Source organism: Alexandromys fortis, unplaced genomic scaffold (genome assembly GCF_014885135.2).
Source record: "Alexandromys fortis isolate MF-2015 unplaced genomic scaffold, M_Fortis_MF-2015_v1.1 scaffold_141, whole genome shotgun sequence".
Classification (NCBI taxonomy): Eukaryota; Metazoa; Chordata; class Mammalia; order Rodentia; family Cricetidae; genus Alexandromys; species Alexandromys fortis.
In genome coordinates, this window is record NW_026068060.1 from 3,715,141 (window position 1) to 3,727,349 (window position 12,209).

The window sequence follows — 12,209 nt, forward strand, 5'->3', positions numbered from 1 at the left end:
GCGGAGGTGGGGAAGAGACAGAAATCTTTAATAAATTAAAATATATATATATATAAATATATATATATGTAGACCTATTTATCAAGAATGTTACCTACAGGTCAATCATACTTCAGCAATCTATGGGAAGAAAAATTTGTGGGTGTTAAAATGATATGACCTTCTTGAAGAAAAATGTAGTAGTAGATGTGTCTATTTACTATACTGTATTCTAGGCAGCTGTGCTGAAGAAATAAAAACCAATTGAAAAGCAAATAAAAAAAGATGATGCAATGATGTTTTAATTTAAAACCATGTTGGAGAAATTCTGTAAAGTTTATCAGTGGAGCTTCTTATAAATGGGTTTTACTTATCTTTTAAACTCTGCCTTTGAGAACTTGTTATTTCTTCAGGTTTCCTCAGCATTGAGCCTAGACTGAAACCAATCCTCTCAAGGATAAGATTGCAGTCTTATCCCCATAGGAAGAGGATAATCTCAAGCCATAGTCATCTAGGAACAGAGGATGCCAGTTGAGGAATTGCTTGCTTACGAATGTCCTATAGGCAAATCTGTAGGGGCATTTTCTTAATTAAAAATTGATTGTGAGGGCTTTGCCCAATGTGGGTGATGCCATCTTTAGATGAGTGGTCTTGAGTTCTATAAAAAAATCAGGCTACACCTGGAGCCTGGAAGCAAGCTAGTAAGCTGATTCTTCTGTGGTCTCTGTTTAGTTTCTGTCTCTAGCTTCCAGCATTGAGTTCCTGCCTTGGCTGCTCTGATGGACAGTAACCTATAAGCCAAATAAACTCTTTCCTACTCAAGCTTGTTTCAGTTGGTGTTTTATCACAGCTATACAAAAGCAAACTAGGACACAGAATCCTGTTGTATCTTGTTTGTGAAATGTTTCTTGCTTCTGTTTTTTGAAATGCTGTTTCCTTGAAGGCTTATGGTAACAATCTTTCTAATTTCCATCTTAGATTCAGTGGGTAGAAGATATTTGGAAAGTCTGCCAGTTGATTTATTGGACTTTTTTTTTTGTTTGTTTGTTTCTCTGCCTCTTATACAGACTGTTTTCAATATGAGTTAAATTTTTAGAAATTTACATTTTTAGACATACTGATTATTTTCTGTTAGTATTTAAATGGGTTAAGTTATATAATCTAAAAGCACTACAATCTAAATTGTGTTACAATTTCTAATTATTTACACTGGGATTTCTTAAGACTTTCTTTGTATATAATAAAACTTACTATAATAAATTTTTAAAAACTAACTTGATATTTATAAAGTCTTAACATTCTCCATTCTTCTAAACATGTAATATTGAATTCTCCTTAGGACTTTTGCTCCAAGGAATTAGTTTCCTCTGTCTGGATCATGTAGTTAAAATGAATTATCATCATGAGACACTTGGGTCTTTAATAAAGAAAAATTGACAGTGTCCTTGCAGTGTTTTATTTGTCAATTAAGAGCATTAAGAGAAAGGTTTTAATTAAACAGAACTCAGTCATTTGTCAGGAGCAAGTATTAAACTCTTTAAGGACCACATGGGTTTCTGTGGCATCTGTTGCAATGCCCCCTTCTGCCTCTGCTTTTATTCATTTTGATCTGTGTTCTTTCTTTTGCTTAGTTTGGTAAAGGAATAATGTGTTTTTTTTATCTCTTCAAAGAAATGATTTTTTTGTTTTATTGATCCTTTGTATTGTTCTTTTATTTCCTATTTCACTTATTTTAGTTTTTTACTTCATTATTTTTTTCTTTTAATTGATTTTTTTTTTTGGCTCTCTGTCTTTGAAGTGCTGTGGTGGTGCTTTTATTGCACAGATTTCATTTGGTTCTAGGAATAGGTAAATTTCCTCTGTTATTTCTTCCAGGACATAGGTTGTCTGAAAATGTATCACTCAATCTCCTTATGTCTGAAAATGTATCACTCAATCTCCTTATGTTTGTATAGCTTCAGGTTTTAATTCTGTTATGAAGTAGTCAAGAAACTATTACAGGATGTTTCTTAGGTGTTGGTTTTGCCCTTATATGTGGTGCAGTTCTGAGAAAGTCTCATGAGATGATGAAAAGAGTTTTGATGTATTGTTTAACTAGCTTATATATTTATCTTTTTTTATTTCAGGTGGGATGGAGATTAGAGCATTTGTTTTTTTTTTCAATCTTTTGTTATCTTTCTCTGTTACATACTATCATCCATTTTCTCATTAAGAAGGCCATATGTGATTTCTGTTTACCATACACATTCAAGTCAGCAAACCTATTGGGTACATCTCCGACACAGCCTACTATCTGTTATGTAATGTTTCCTCTGTCTCCTGCTTCTGCTTTAATATAAGCTAACATTACCCTTTACCTGTTCTGTTTCCAGAGTTTTTGCCTATTTCCATCTACTTTCCTCTGGGAGCCTAGATAGAGCTTTAAAAATATGAGTTACATAATTCCATTCTTCTCCTTAAAATCCTGCACATATTTTTACTGTAGTGTGAAAAATACATACAGGTCCTTCATTTTTAACCTACCTGTACAGGAATAAGAATTTTATCTCCTTTTTGCAGATGCATTTGACTACTTACTCACCTCTGACATCTGTGCAAGACTACATGTCACCTATGTTTTGATGCAGTGACCTAGAACTAGATCTTGCTTCTGCACAGATTGCATGTGCTTAGAATTTTTTTCATAATCTATACTGACGTTTCATTTATATTTTAATAAATATAGCTTGCTGAAGTTCAGAGAGTAAAACAGCCATACTTATCAGCGTTATAGACCAGGCAGTGATGACACACACCTTTAATCCCAGTACCCATACTAGTTTGCCATAGAAACTGGGCAGTAGTGGTGCACACCTTTAATCCAAGCTCTAGAGAGGAATATAAACAGGAGGAGATGGCTTTCTGACACAGTTTCATTTTGAGATTCCTGGAGACAGGGTTGCCATTTTGGACTGAGGTCTAGGTAAGAGCCAGAACAGAGACTTTTGCTTTTCTGACCTTCAGGTTGAACCCCAGTTTCTGTCTCTGGGTTTTTATTAATTGTGCTACAATGGCAAGTTTTCTAACACTTTATTTTCAAATTAGAAAAGCTAAAATAATATTTCCATCCTATTCCTTTTAATTGCACTGCCAATTCAATTTCATTTGTGTGAACATTTGAAAAAATTTGGTTGTTTTCATTATAGAACATTTTTCTATCATATTAGAATGTAAAATACATGAGAACAGATTATTTTTTTGATGGTCTTAACCATTTGGCCAGATTGTGGTTTTTTGATATATTCAACAAATATTTACTGAATGAATGATCATGCTATGTGCCTTGTTTGAAAAAGGGCAAACAAGTGTGGTTGGAGGCTGCTTATTTGTTTTCTGGCCGCTCAGACCCAGAATAACCACACAAAACTATATTAAGATCAATACTCCTTGACCAGTATCTTAAGCATATTTCTGGCTAACTCTTATATCTTAAATTGGCCCATTCTCATTATTTTATATGTTACCACAAGCTCCTGCTTGACTGGATTTTAAAGAAATAAATAGTGATTACTTAGGGAACTATAGGAAATATGAACTCACCTGTGGGCTTGAACTTGAATGATAGCTTCCAAGGGTTGGGAAAGGCTTTTGGGGCAGTGCAAAGGCACAAAGTGTTGCAGGAGCTGCGGGTTGCATTCCGCCACCCAGCTTTCGCCACCGGCTAGCTTTACCCAAAATAACAACACACAAACTGTATTCATATAAACACTGCTTGGCCCATTATATCTAGCCTCTTCTTGGCTAACTTTCACACCTGGACTAGCCCATTTCTAATAATGTGTGTAGCACCCCAAGGTGCGCTTACCGGGAAGATTCTAGCCCTCGTCCATCCTGGGTCGGAGCTTCATGGTGTCTGCCTGGGAGAGAGCTGCATGGTGTCTGAGCTCACTTCCTCTTCCTCCCAGCATTCTGTTCTGTTTACTCCACCCACCTATGTTCTAAACTATCAGGGCCAATCAGTTTCTTTTTTAACCAATGACCTTCCTCTCTTTGACTTTGATATTAAAGCTGGTGTCTCCCCTCTTCTAAGTCTTGTCATTGGCTCTCTCCAGTTTATTCCTTATTTTACATCACTTGTGCATTCTGTTACTTTTCAAACCTTCACTTTTTGTTGTTGTTGTTTTTTTTTAACTAAAAAGTTGTAATAATAGTGTACCATAGAATTTTTCTGGAGGTTAAATAAAGGAATAGTATTAAAGTCCTTATAACTGTACATGTTGTATTATAAACTATATGAAGTCTGGTTTGTCTATTCACAAAATTTAATGTTTTCTTCTAAAGTTTGATTTTTTTATATCACAAAATATTAAAATATTGAAAACCTATCCAAATAATGAAATAGAATTTCCTATTGTTTTCTTTCTCCAGGTGACTTTTTGTTTTGTTTTATTTTCTAAAAGTTTCTTAAAGAAGGGTTTCACTGTACACTCGCTGACCTTGACTCTTCTTCGCCCTCTGCAGTGCTAGTAACATGTATATGCTAGTGCCTGTTTTACCTTCATAGACTGTCATGATACAATTCGGAAGTAGTTTGAATTTTGAAGGATATGTATTATTTTATAGTTAAAAAATTATATTATTTTGTGTATTGAGAAGTTATTTGGTCAAATATTTTATATATATATGTTTAGAATCATATTTTCATATTTGGAGTGTTGTAATTTCCAAATTAGAACTGGGCTGTAGTTATGGTGCTTCTCAGCTGTGTGCACTTTGAAATGCAGGATGCACTGAGAAACTGAGCTGTCTGTTGTGGTAGATGTCATGCACGCTTGTCATCATGTTGTTAACCATAGAGACTTAGTGTTTATATTCAATACTTTGAGTCATTTATATTTAATTTATAATATCATGTCCCTACCTTATTTTAGATTGGACAGTTGGCTTTTAAAGGAATGAAGAGACTCAATAGAATCCAGTCCATAGTGTTTGAGACTGCTTACAACACCAATGAGAACATGCTGATTTGTGCCCCTACCGGAGCTGGGAAGACCAATATTGCGATGCTTACGGTTTTACATGAAATCCGGCAACACTTTCAAAAAGGTGTTATTAAAAAGAATGAGTTTAAGGTAGGAGAATATAAATCAGACAACAGTTCTTTATTCCTTTTTGAGTGTAGATGTTAAGATAAACCTTCAATTCTAAAAATCCTGTAAATTCTTAAAGATTGATGTGGGATTCCCCTCTGTATGTTATGAATATGTTTTATTACCATTGGTTAAAAAGAAGCTGCTTCAGCTTATGGCGGGGCAGAATATAGCCAGGCTGGAAGAGATAAGAGGGAGAGAGTAGGCAGAATCAGTGAGATGCCAGTTAGCTGTCAGGTGAGTAACATGCGGCCACCATTAAGCCACAGCCTAGTGGCAATACACAGATTAATAGAAATGGGTTAACTTAAGATGTAAAATTAATTAATAAGAAGCCTGAGCTAATAGGCCAAGCAGTGTTGCAATTAATATAGTTTCTGTGTGATTATTTGGGTCTGGGTGGCTGGGAACAAAAGAGCAGTCTCTGTTTACAGAAGATATTTGTTATAGTAAATGTCATATAAAGAATGTTGTGTGATTGACTTCTTTACTATAAAGGCAGTCCTATTTCTGCTTTGAAATCTCATTACCCTTGAGGAAAGGCATGAAAATATTTTACGTTTTGACACAGAGCCCATTTTTTAAGTAATGAGGCAGTATAAACAAATTCCATTGTCCTTTTATTTAAAGGACAATATTTTATTTATTTAAATAAGTATGTGCTTAATTCAGCAAAGATAAGTACTTTCCATATATCATTATTAACATTTTTCACAGGAAGTAACTAGGATCATATTTCACAATAAATTGTGACTTGCATTGGCTACTGTGAAATAATGGTATTGTAATTTTTCTCATTCATCAAGCTAGTGTTTGTTTGGTACAGATTGTGTATGTTGCTCCAATGAAAGCCTTGGCAGCTGAAATGACAAATTACTTCAGCAAACGTCTTGAGCCACTCGGCATCGTTGTGAAAGAACTGACTGGAGATATGCAGTTATCAAAAAGTGAAATTTTAAAAACTCAGGTATGTTTTTCAACCACATCTTTTTATATTGTTCATTTTTAAGGTTATGAAATTGTTGTACAACTTAATTTAACATAATACAAACACAGTGTAACAAATTTATTTATGACACTAAATACATCTTTACTAAAGACAATTATTAATGTTGCTTTATTAGTCTTTCATAGCCTTCTTTTGCGATTCTTAACATTCTGAATATTATTTCCAAGCATAGAGTTTATGTCTCTTGACAGTTTTTGTAGCATTGGGGATGAGAATCTGGGGGTAAGATTGTAGTTGAATATTAAGAGGAAGCATTGCAGAGATCTTGAAGTAATCACACTAGACTTTTAGCCTATTTGTTAAGGATAGAATAGCATAGAATAAGAAATTTTAGACATTTAATATTTTCAAATGAGAATTTATTAATGTCTGTCCCCTTATATGAGTCTCTTCTCTCACATAAAAGTCTTTTCTAACTATATTTATGGTAGAGTGCATTATATTTTTCTATAGTTAACTGGAATTGTTTGATGTTTTCTGATTTTTCTTCTAGTTCTTAAAGTTTAGTAGTAGCTTTTCATTAATACATTCTTTGATATTTTTCACAAGATTTTGTGTTACCTCAATGAACATTTTGCTATCCTGTTACGTTTAGGGTGCTTACTATCTGTCTGTTAGTGACACTTCTTTCAGTTCTTTACAAAATTATCTCTTTATATTTATTCCGTGTACTTTAGGGGGATGACTAAATACAAGATAGTCCTTTCTTAAAGTGGCATTTTGACTACCTTCTTTCCTCACTGGGTCATATTACTTGGCATCATTAAGTAATTTATTTGAAATCTCTCTAGTTTTTGTTTTCAATGTGAATACAACTATGGATGGTCCTCTTATAACTCTTCCTGTATTCCAGAGAACATGGTATATTCTTATTCTTAGTTGATTCTAGGAACTTTTCGAATTTTATCCTGATTTCTGTTTAGTCTACAAATATTTCTGTATCTTTTTTATTCATTTTGCTACTGATTTCTAGCTTTACTCCATTGTGGTCTGATAGGAAGGCAAGGAGCTATTTCAATTTTTTTTTCTTTATGGCCTATAATGTCAGTTTTAGAGAATGTATATTTCCTATATGTTTAGTGGAATGTTCTATAAATACCTATTAAGTACATTTTTTTCTGTGATCTGATATAACTCTAAGGTTTCCTTGCTAATTTTTTTCTTCTGTTTGTTTTTATTTTTGTTATTACATCTCAGCATCAGTTTCCCGTCGCTCCTCCCCTCCCAATCCCTCATCTGCACACCACCCTCATCCTCTACTCCTCTGTTTCTCTTCAGAAAAAGGCAGGCCCCCAACCGTGGGTATCAATCAGCCATGGCTAATTTTTTAATGAGGAAGATAAGTCACATAATATTAGCAGGCTCTTGAAGGCTTTCATTTTTGTGTCTGGGCTTATTTGGTCCTCTACATTTCTCATTCTGTATGTTATAAAATTGAGAGCTGAGAGTCAGGTGTTAATATTTGCGATTATTACACTTTGCTTAATTATTCTTTTTATCATTGTTTAGTGGTACTTTTCCCCATTTTATAACTTAGTTTGGTTTGAAGTCTACTTTATCAGGTATGAGAATGGCTATTGTACCATTTTTTCTGAGGCTTCCGCTTATTTCATAGTTGCATTTCCAGCTATTGACTGTCAGCTGGTAAGTATATTTCTTATGTGAATTTCTTGGAGACAGGAGGTAGTTGTATTATATTTTTTCATCTGTCCCATTAGTTGAGTCCTTTAATGGATGGGTTTAAGCCATTTTTCTTTCAAGATTATAATTGAGAAGACTTTCCTGATTTTATTTGTTGCATTGTTTTTGGAGGGAATTTGCTAGTTCTTTTCTTCCTTTCTTGGTAATGTTGAATGTTTATTGCTTTGCTGTATTGCATGATTCCTTTCCAAGTATCCTTTGTTCATCTATTGCTTTCATGGAATGTATTCTTTCCTGTGGTCTCTTGTTTGAAATTCCCTCCTCCTCTCCCTCCTTTCTCCTCTTTCTTCTCTTCTTCCTCCCACACATCTTTTTTCCTTTGCTTTCTTCTCTTCTCTCTTTACCCTTCTTCTTCCTCATGTGTGTATGTGTGTGATATTGTGTGTGTGTGTGTGTGAGAGAGAGAGAGAGAGAGAGAGAGAGAGAGAGAGAGAGAGAGAGAGAAAGAGAGAGAGAGAGAATTTTATACAGTGCTGGCATAGTTGTCATGAATTTTCTTGTTTTTCTAAAATTATTTTTACTTTTTTTATTTATTTTAATAGTTATTTTTGCTGGGTATAGCAGTGGGCCAATTTCAGGTTTTAGTTTAAAGAGATTGTGAGGCTTATGACTAACATTGTTCCCTTTCTGTGTAAGCTGAGGATAACATCATTACATCTACATTACTAGAATTCTAAAATGGAGGTTTCTTCTTTTTTGAGTTTAGGTCTTGCTTTGCAGTCTATTCTAGGATTGAACGGAATTCTCAGTTCTTCTGCTCAGTCCCCCAAGTGCCTGTATTACAAATGTTTGCTACCATACTGATGTTTATGTGCATCTTATATTACCAAATCTATCATATCTATATCTATCCATAATTCTTTTAGTAGCTGTTTGCTAGCTCTGCAAAATGTAAAATTTGGAGCAGGGGCGTGACTCAATGTGTGAGGATCTGAGATTGCATCCCCAGTATCCATGTAAGTCAGGTCTATAGTTCCTTTAGTAGTGTTGGTGCCGTTGGTGATGATCATGCTGGAAAGGGTGAAATGAGGGTGGAGTTAATAATGGTAAAAACTATGAGCTGGTAAATTTTTATGAGCTAATGCATTTATTCTTCACCACAAACCTGAAATTTAGGTACAGTCCTCATTTTACAGATGAGACAGAAGGAATTTAAGCATGTTTTCATAGAATGTTCTACTGAATACTATGTGAAGACACAAACAATTAAGTCTAACTGTATAGTCCATTTTATAATAACTACTTTGCAATGCTACAGTAATACAGATACTTCAGATTGTATGCTTGAGTCCTTGAAGTATTTGATATTCATCTTCCAAAAATGTTATCTGCAGTTAATTTAGGTGTTTGTAATCTGAGCACATCAAAGGCAAGGGTATTGCAAGTTCAAGTCTAGCATAGTTTCCCATTTGTATTGTTCTCAGAGACTAGATCATATTGGTATTATGTAGTGTGATCTTTTGTGGCAGGATACATGATAAATAGTGGTTACATTGTAGGAGAGTGAAATGGGGAAGGCATGAGGGAAGCTTTATCTACAATCTTCCTATGTAATTCATGGTTTTTTTCTTATCATCATACATTTTCTAAAATAAAACTAATGAACAAGCACGTTTCCCTAGTTGTTGTGAACAGTCATCTCAATAGATTGCTCTTGTAGTTGGTTATGCGAGAATGACACTTTTCATTGAGGATCTGCTTAGTCTGTTCTTCACCATGTACTGATTTTTCTTTTTAAAACATGTCAAGAAAGCTTAAAGCTGCAGATTCTACATTGACTCATTTAGTGGAGGGGCTATGAATGTTTGCTGTATGTACACATATTTAGAACAAGCAAATACAGAGGAAGATGTCGTGTGTCATTTTTTTCTACTCGCCTCTTTAGTCTTACTGTAACCTGACTCTCTTTCAACTAGGCTAATGGCCAGTAAAGTCTAGGATTGAGCTGTCTACCCTGCCCAGTGCTGCATCACATGGAGCTTGCCATTCCTGTCTTTTCATGTGGCTGTTAGGGTTTGGTGTTGAGCTCTTCTGCTTTCACAGCAAGCTCTCTATTCCCTGAGTGGCCATCTACCCATTTCTAGAAGCATTCCTAATATATGCTTCAAAACTAATAACAAATAATGAGTTTCTTTTTCATTATTTTGAGTTTCATAGATTGTAACAAATGGAAAAGACCAAAGATAAAAATTCAGGAATATGAATTGCTATTGGTCTATAAGCAAAGGCCGCTTGTTCATTTCTTAGCCACCCAGACTGGAAATAATCACGCAGAAACTGTATTTTTACAACAGTGCTTGGCCTATCAGCTCACGCTTCTTATTGGCTAGATCTTATATCTTAAAATAACTCATTAATATGTATATTGCCATGTGGTTGTTACCGCTAAGGTTCTATCTGATGTCTGTCTCCTGCGGCGGCTACATGGCTACTTCTTCTTCTGACTACTCTTTCATCCTCTAGCTACTTGGAATCCCTGCCTTGCTCTGCTGCAATAGGCCCAAAGGATCTTCTTTATTAACCAATGGTATTCACAGCATAAAAGGGGGCCTACCATTCACCTCCCCTTTTCTGAATAAATTAAAAGGAAGGTTTTAACATTAACATAGTAAAATTACATATACAAAACAAGTATCAAGCAAAAATTAGTTACTACATTTATATCTACTTTATCTTTTATCATATCTAAGGAAAACTAGAATTATAACAATCTATTCTTCAACTCCATCAAAGACTCTAGAAGGATACAATATTACCTAGGTAAACAGAAAGTATGTTGCAGGCAACTTCCAAAACTCTAAATTGACAGAGACATCTCACTACCTGGACAGTCACCCAAAGTTCTTATGCAACATTGGTGCATCCATCTTTAGCCTACAGGCCCATAGTATCCAGCATACTTTTCCATGAAGCAGAAAATTTCAAAGACAGTTCACCTATATTGACAGTTTGTCAGTAACTTTCTTCCGTGTCTACAGAATGTCTGACAGACTCTTTCATGAAATAGGAACCTTGAGGGACTATCTCACCTTCTTTAGGCAAAAAAATACAGCCATATTTTTTGTAGGTCTTGCATGTCCAGTTTATGCAGCATAACATCATGCAGTCCACTCCAAGAGCAGTTTCTTGCCCAAATGGCTAGCAAACTCTATAAGGAGCCTCTTTGATATCCATCATCTTCTTGAAGTAGATTGGTGCTGCCAGGAGCAGATATGTCTCATTATCATGAAAAGTCCGAAGTTCTTAAAACATTTTAAATGCCATATTTATTTAGTCTTTGAAGATTGAAGAATACCTATTTATCTAAAATATATCTCTGTACATCTGGAAAACCTAACTAACATGACTACAAGCTTGACTATTACAGATGGCTATCTGTTAACGTGTATTTCTTAATTATACATTACATTTTTTTAAATGAGCTGTACAAAGACAATACCTTAATCAAGAGCAGAAATATACATATTATAAAATTGACCCTAAATTTTTATCAATAGACCAAGATCCATACCAATACAAAATATTTATCTCTATAGCATATCCCACTTTAAATGTAAAAAAATTATAAACAATATTTGGAAATTTGAGCACAGTTCTCTTCAAACTATTTCCTGATTTTTCTTGAGTAGTTTTGGGGTTTTATGGAGAACTTTTGGGAGATCTTAGTCTATCAAACAGCATTAGCCTGGAAGGTCAGAATAAACTTTTGATGTGATTATCGTAACGATATATAATCTGTTAATATTATCTCTGAAATTAGCATGAAGTGACAAATTTGTCATTACTTTGAGTTGGTCTTTGAATAGCCAAAGAATACATTCAGTAAATTCATTGTGTTCAAGCTATAGTTGTTTGACGTTGCAAATGAACTTTATTTAGGAAGAAATTAATCTCCACCCTTGGATTTGCATGTGGTCATCTGTTTGATGATACGAGTAGTTGAAGAGTTTCCTTTTTATTTTTACAGGACACATTTGGGAAAACACTAATTTGGATGGTCGTATGACAGCTTGTAGCCACCAACATATCACTAACAATTTCTGCTATGTCCATAAGATTATGCCATGAGAACTCAGCTGACAAATCACAAGACTCTAACCCATTGGCATCAGGCATTCTGATGGAAGAGATCTATATGCAGGGTGTTGGGAGTATTTGCTTTTGAATGGTTGCTGTCTTTACTGTAAATTCCCATTGAAGACATAGCACTCCATTTCTATTGTAGGATTCATCCCCAAACCCCCAGCAATGTATTAATCAATTATTAGGCATAGTTTCCTCATGTGCTCGTATATTAGATGACTTTTTCTTACACCATGGGGTCCTGGTGTGAAAGTACTCACACTGTTAAAAAAAAAAAAAAAAAAAAAAAAAAAAAAAAAAAAAAAAAA

At 34.5% G+C, this 12,209-nt stretch overlaps 1 protein-coding gene across 1 annotated transcript in view; it reads left to right on the forward strand.

The window, feature by feature from the left end:
- Ascc3 (activating signal cointegrator 1 complex subunit 3) overlaps positions 1-12,209 on the forward strand; it is a 289,294-nt gene that overhangs the window by 88,880 nt on the left and 188,205 nt on the right. The window contains exons 9-10 of the mRNA XM_050120173.1: positions 4,890-5,090; positions 5,935-6,075. Coding sequence (XP_049976130.1) covers positions 4,890-5,090; positions 5,935-6,075 — 342 coding nt within the window. The remainder of the gene's footprint in view (positions 1-4,889; positions 5,091-5,934; positions 6,076-12,209) is intronic.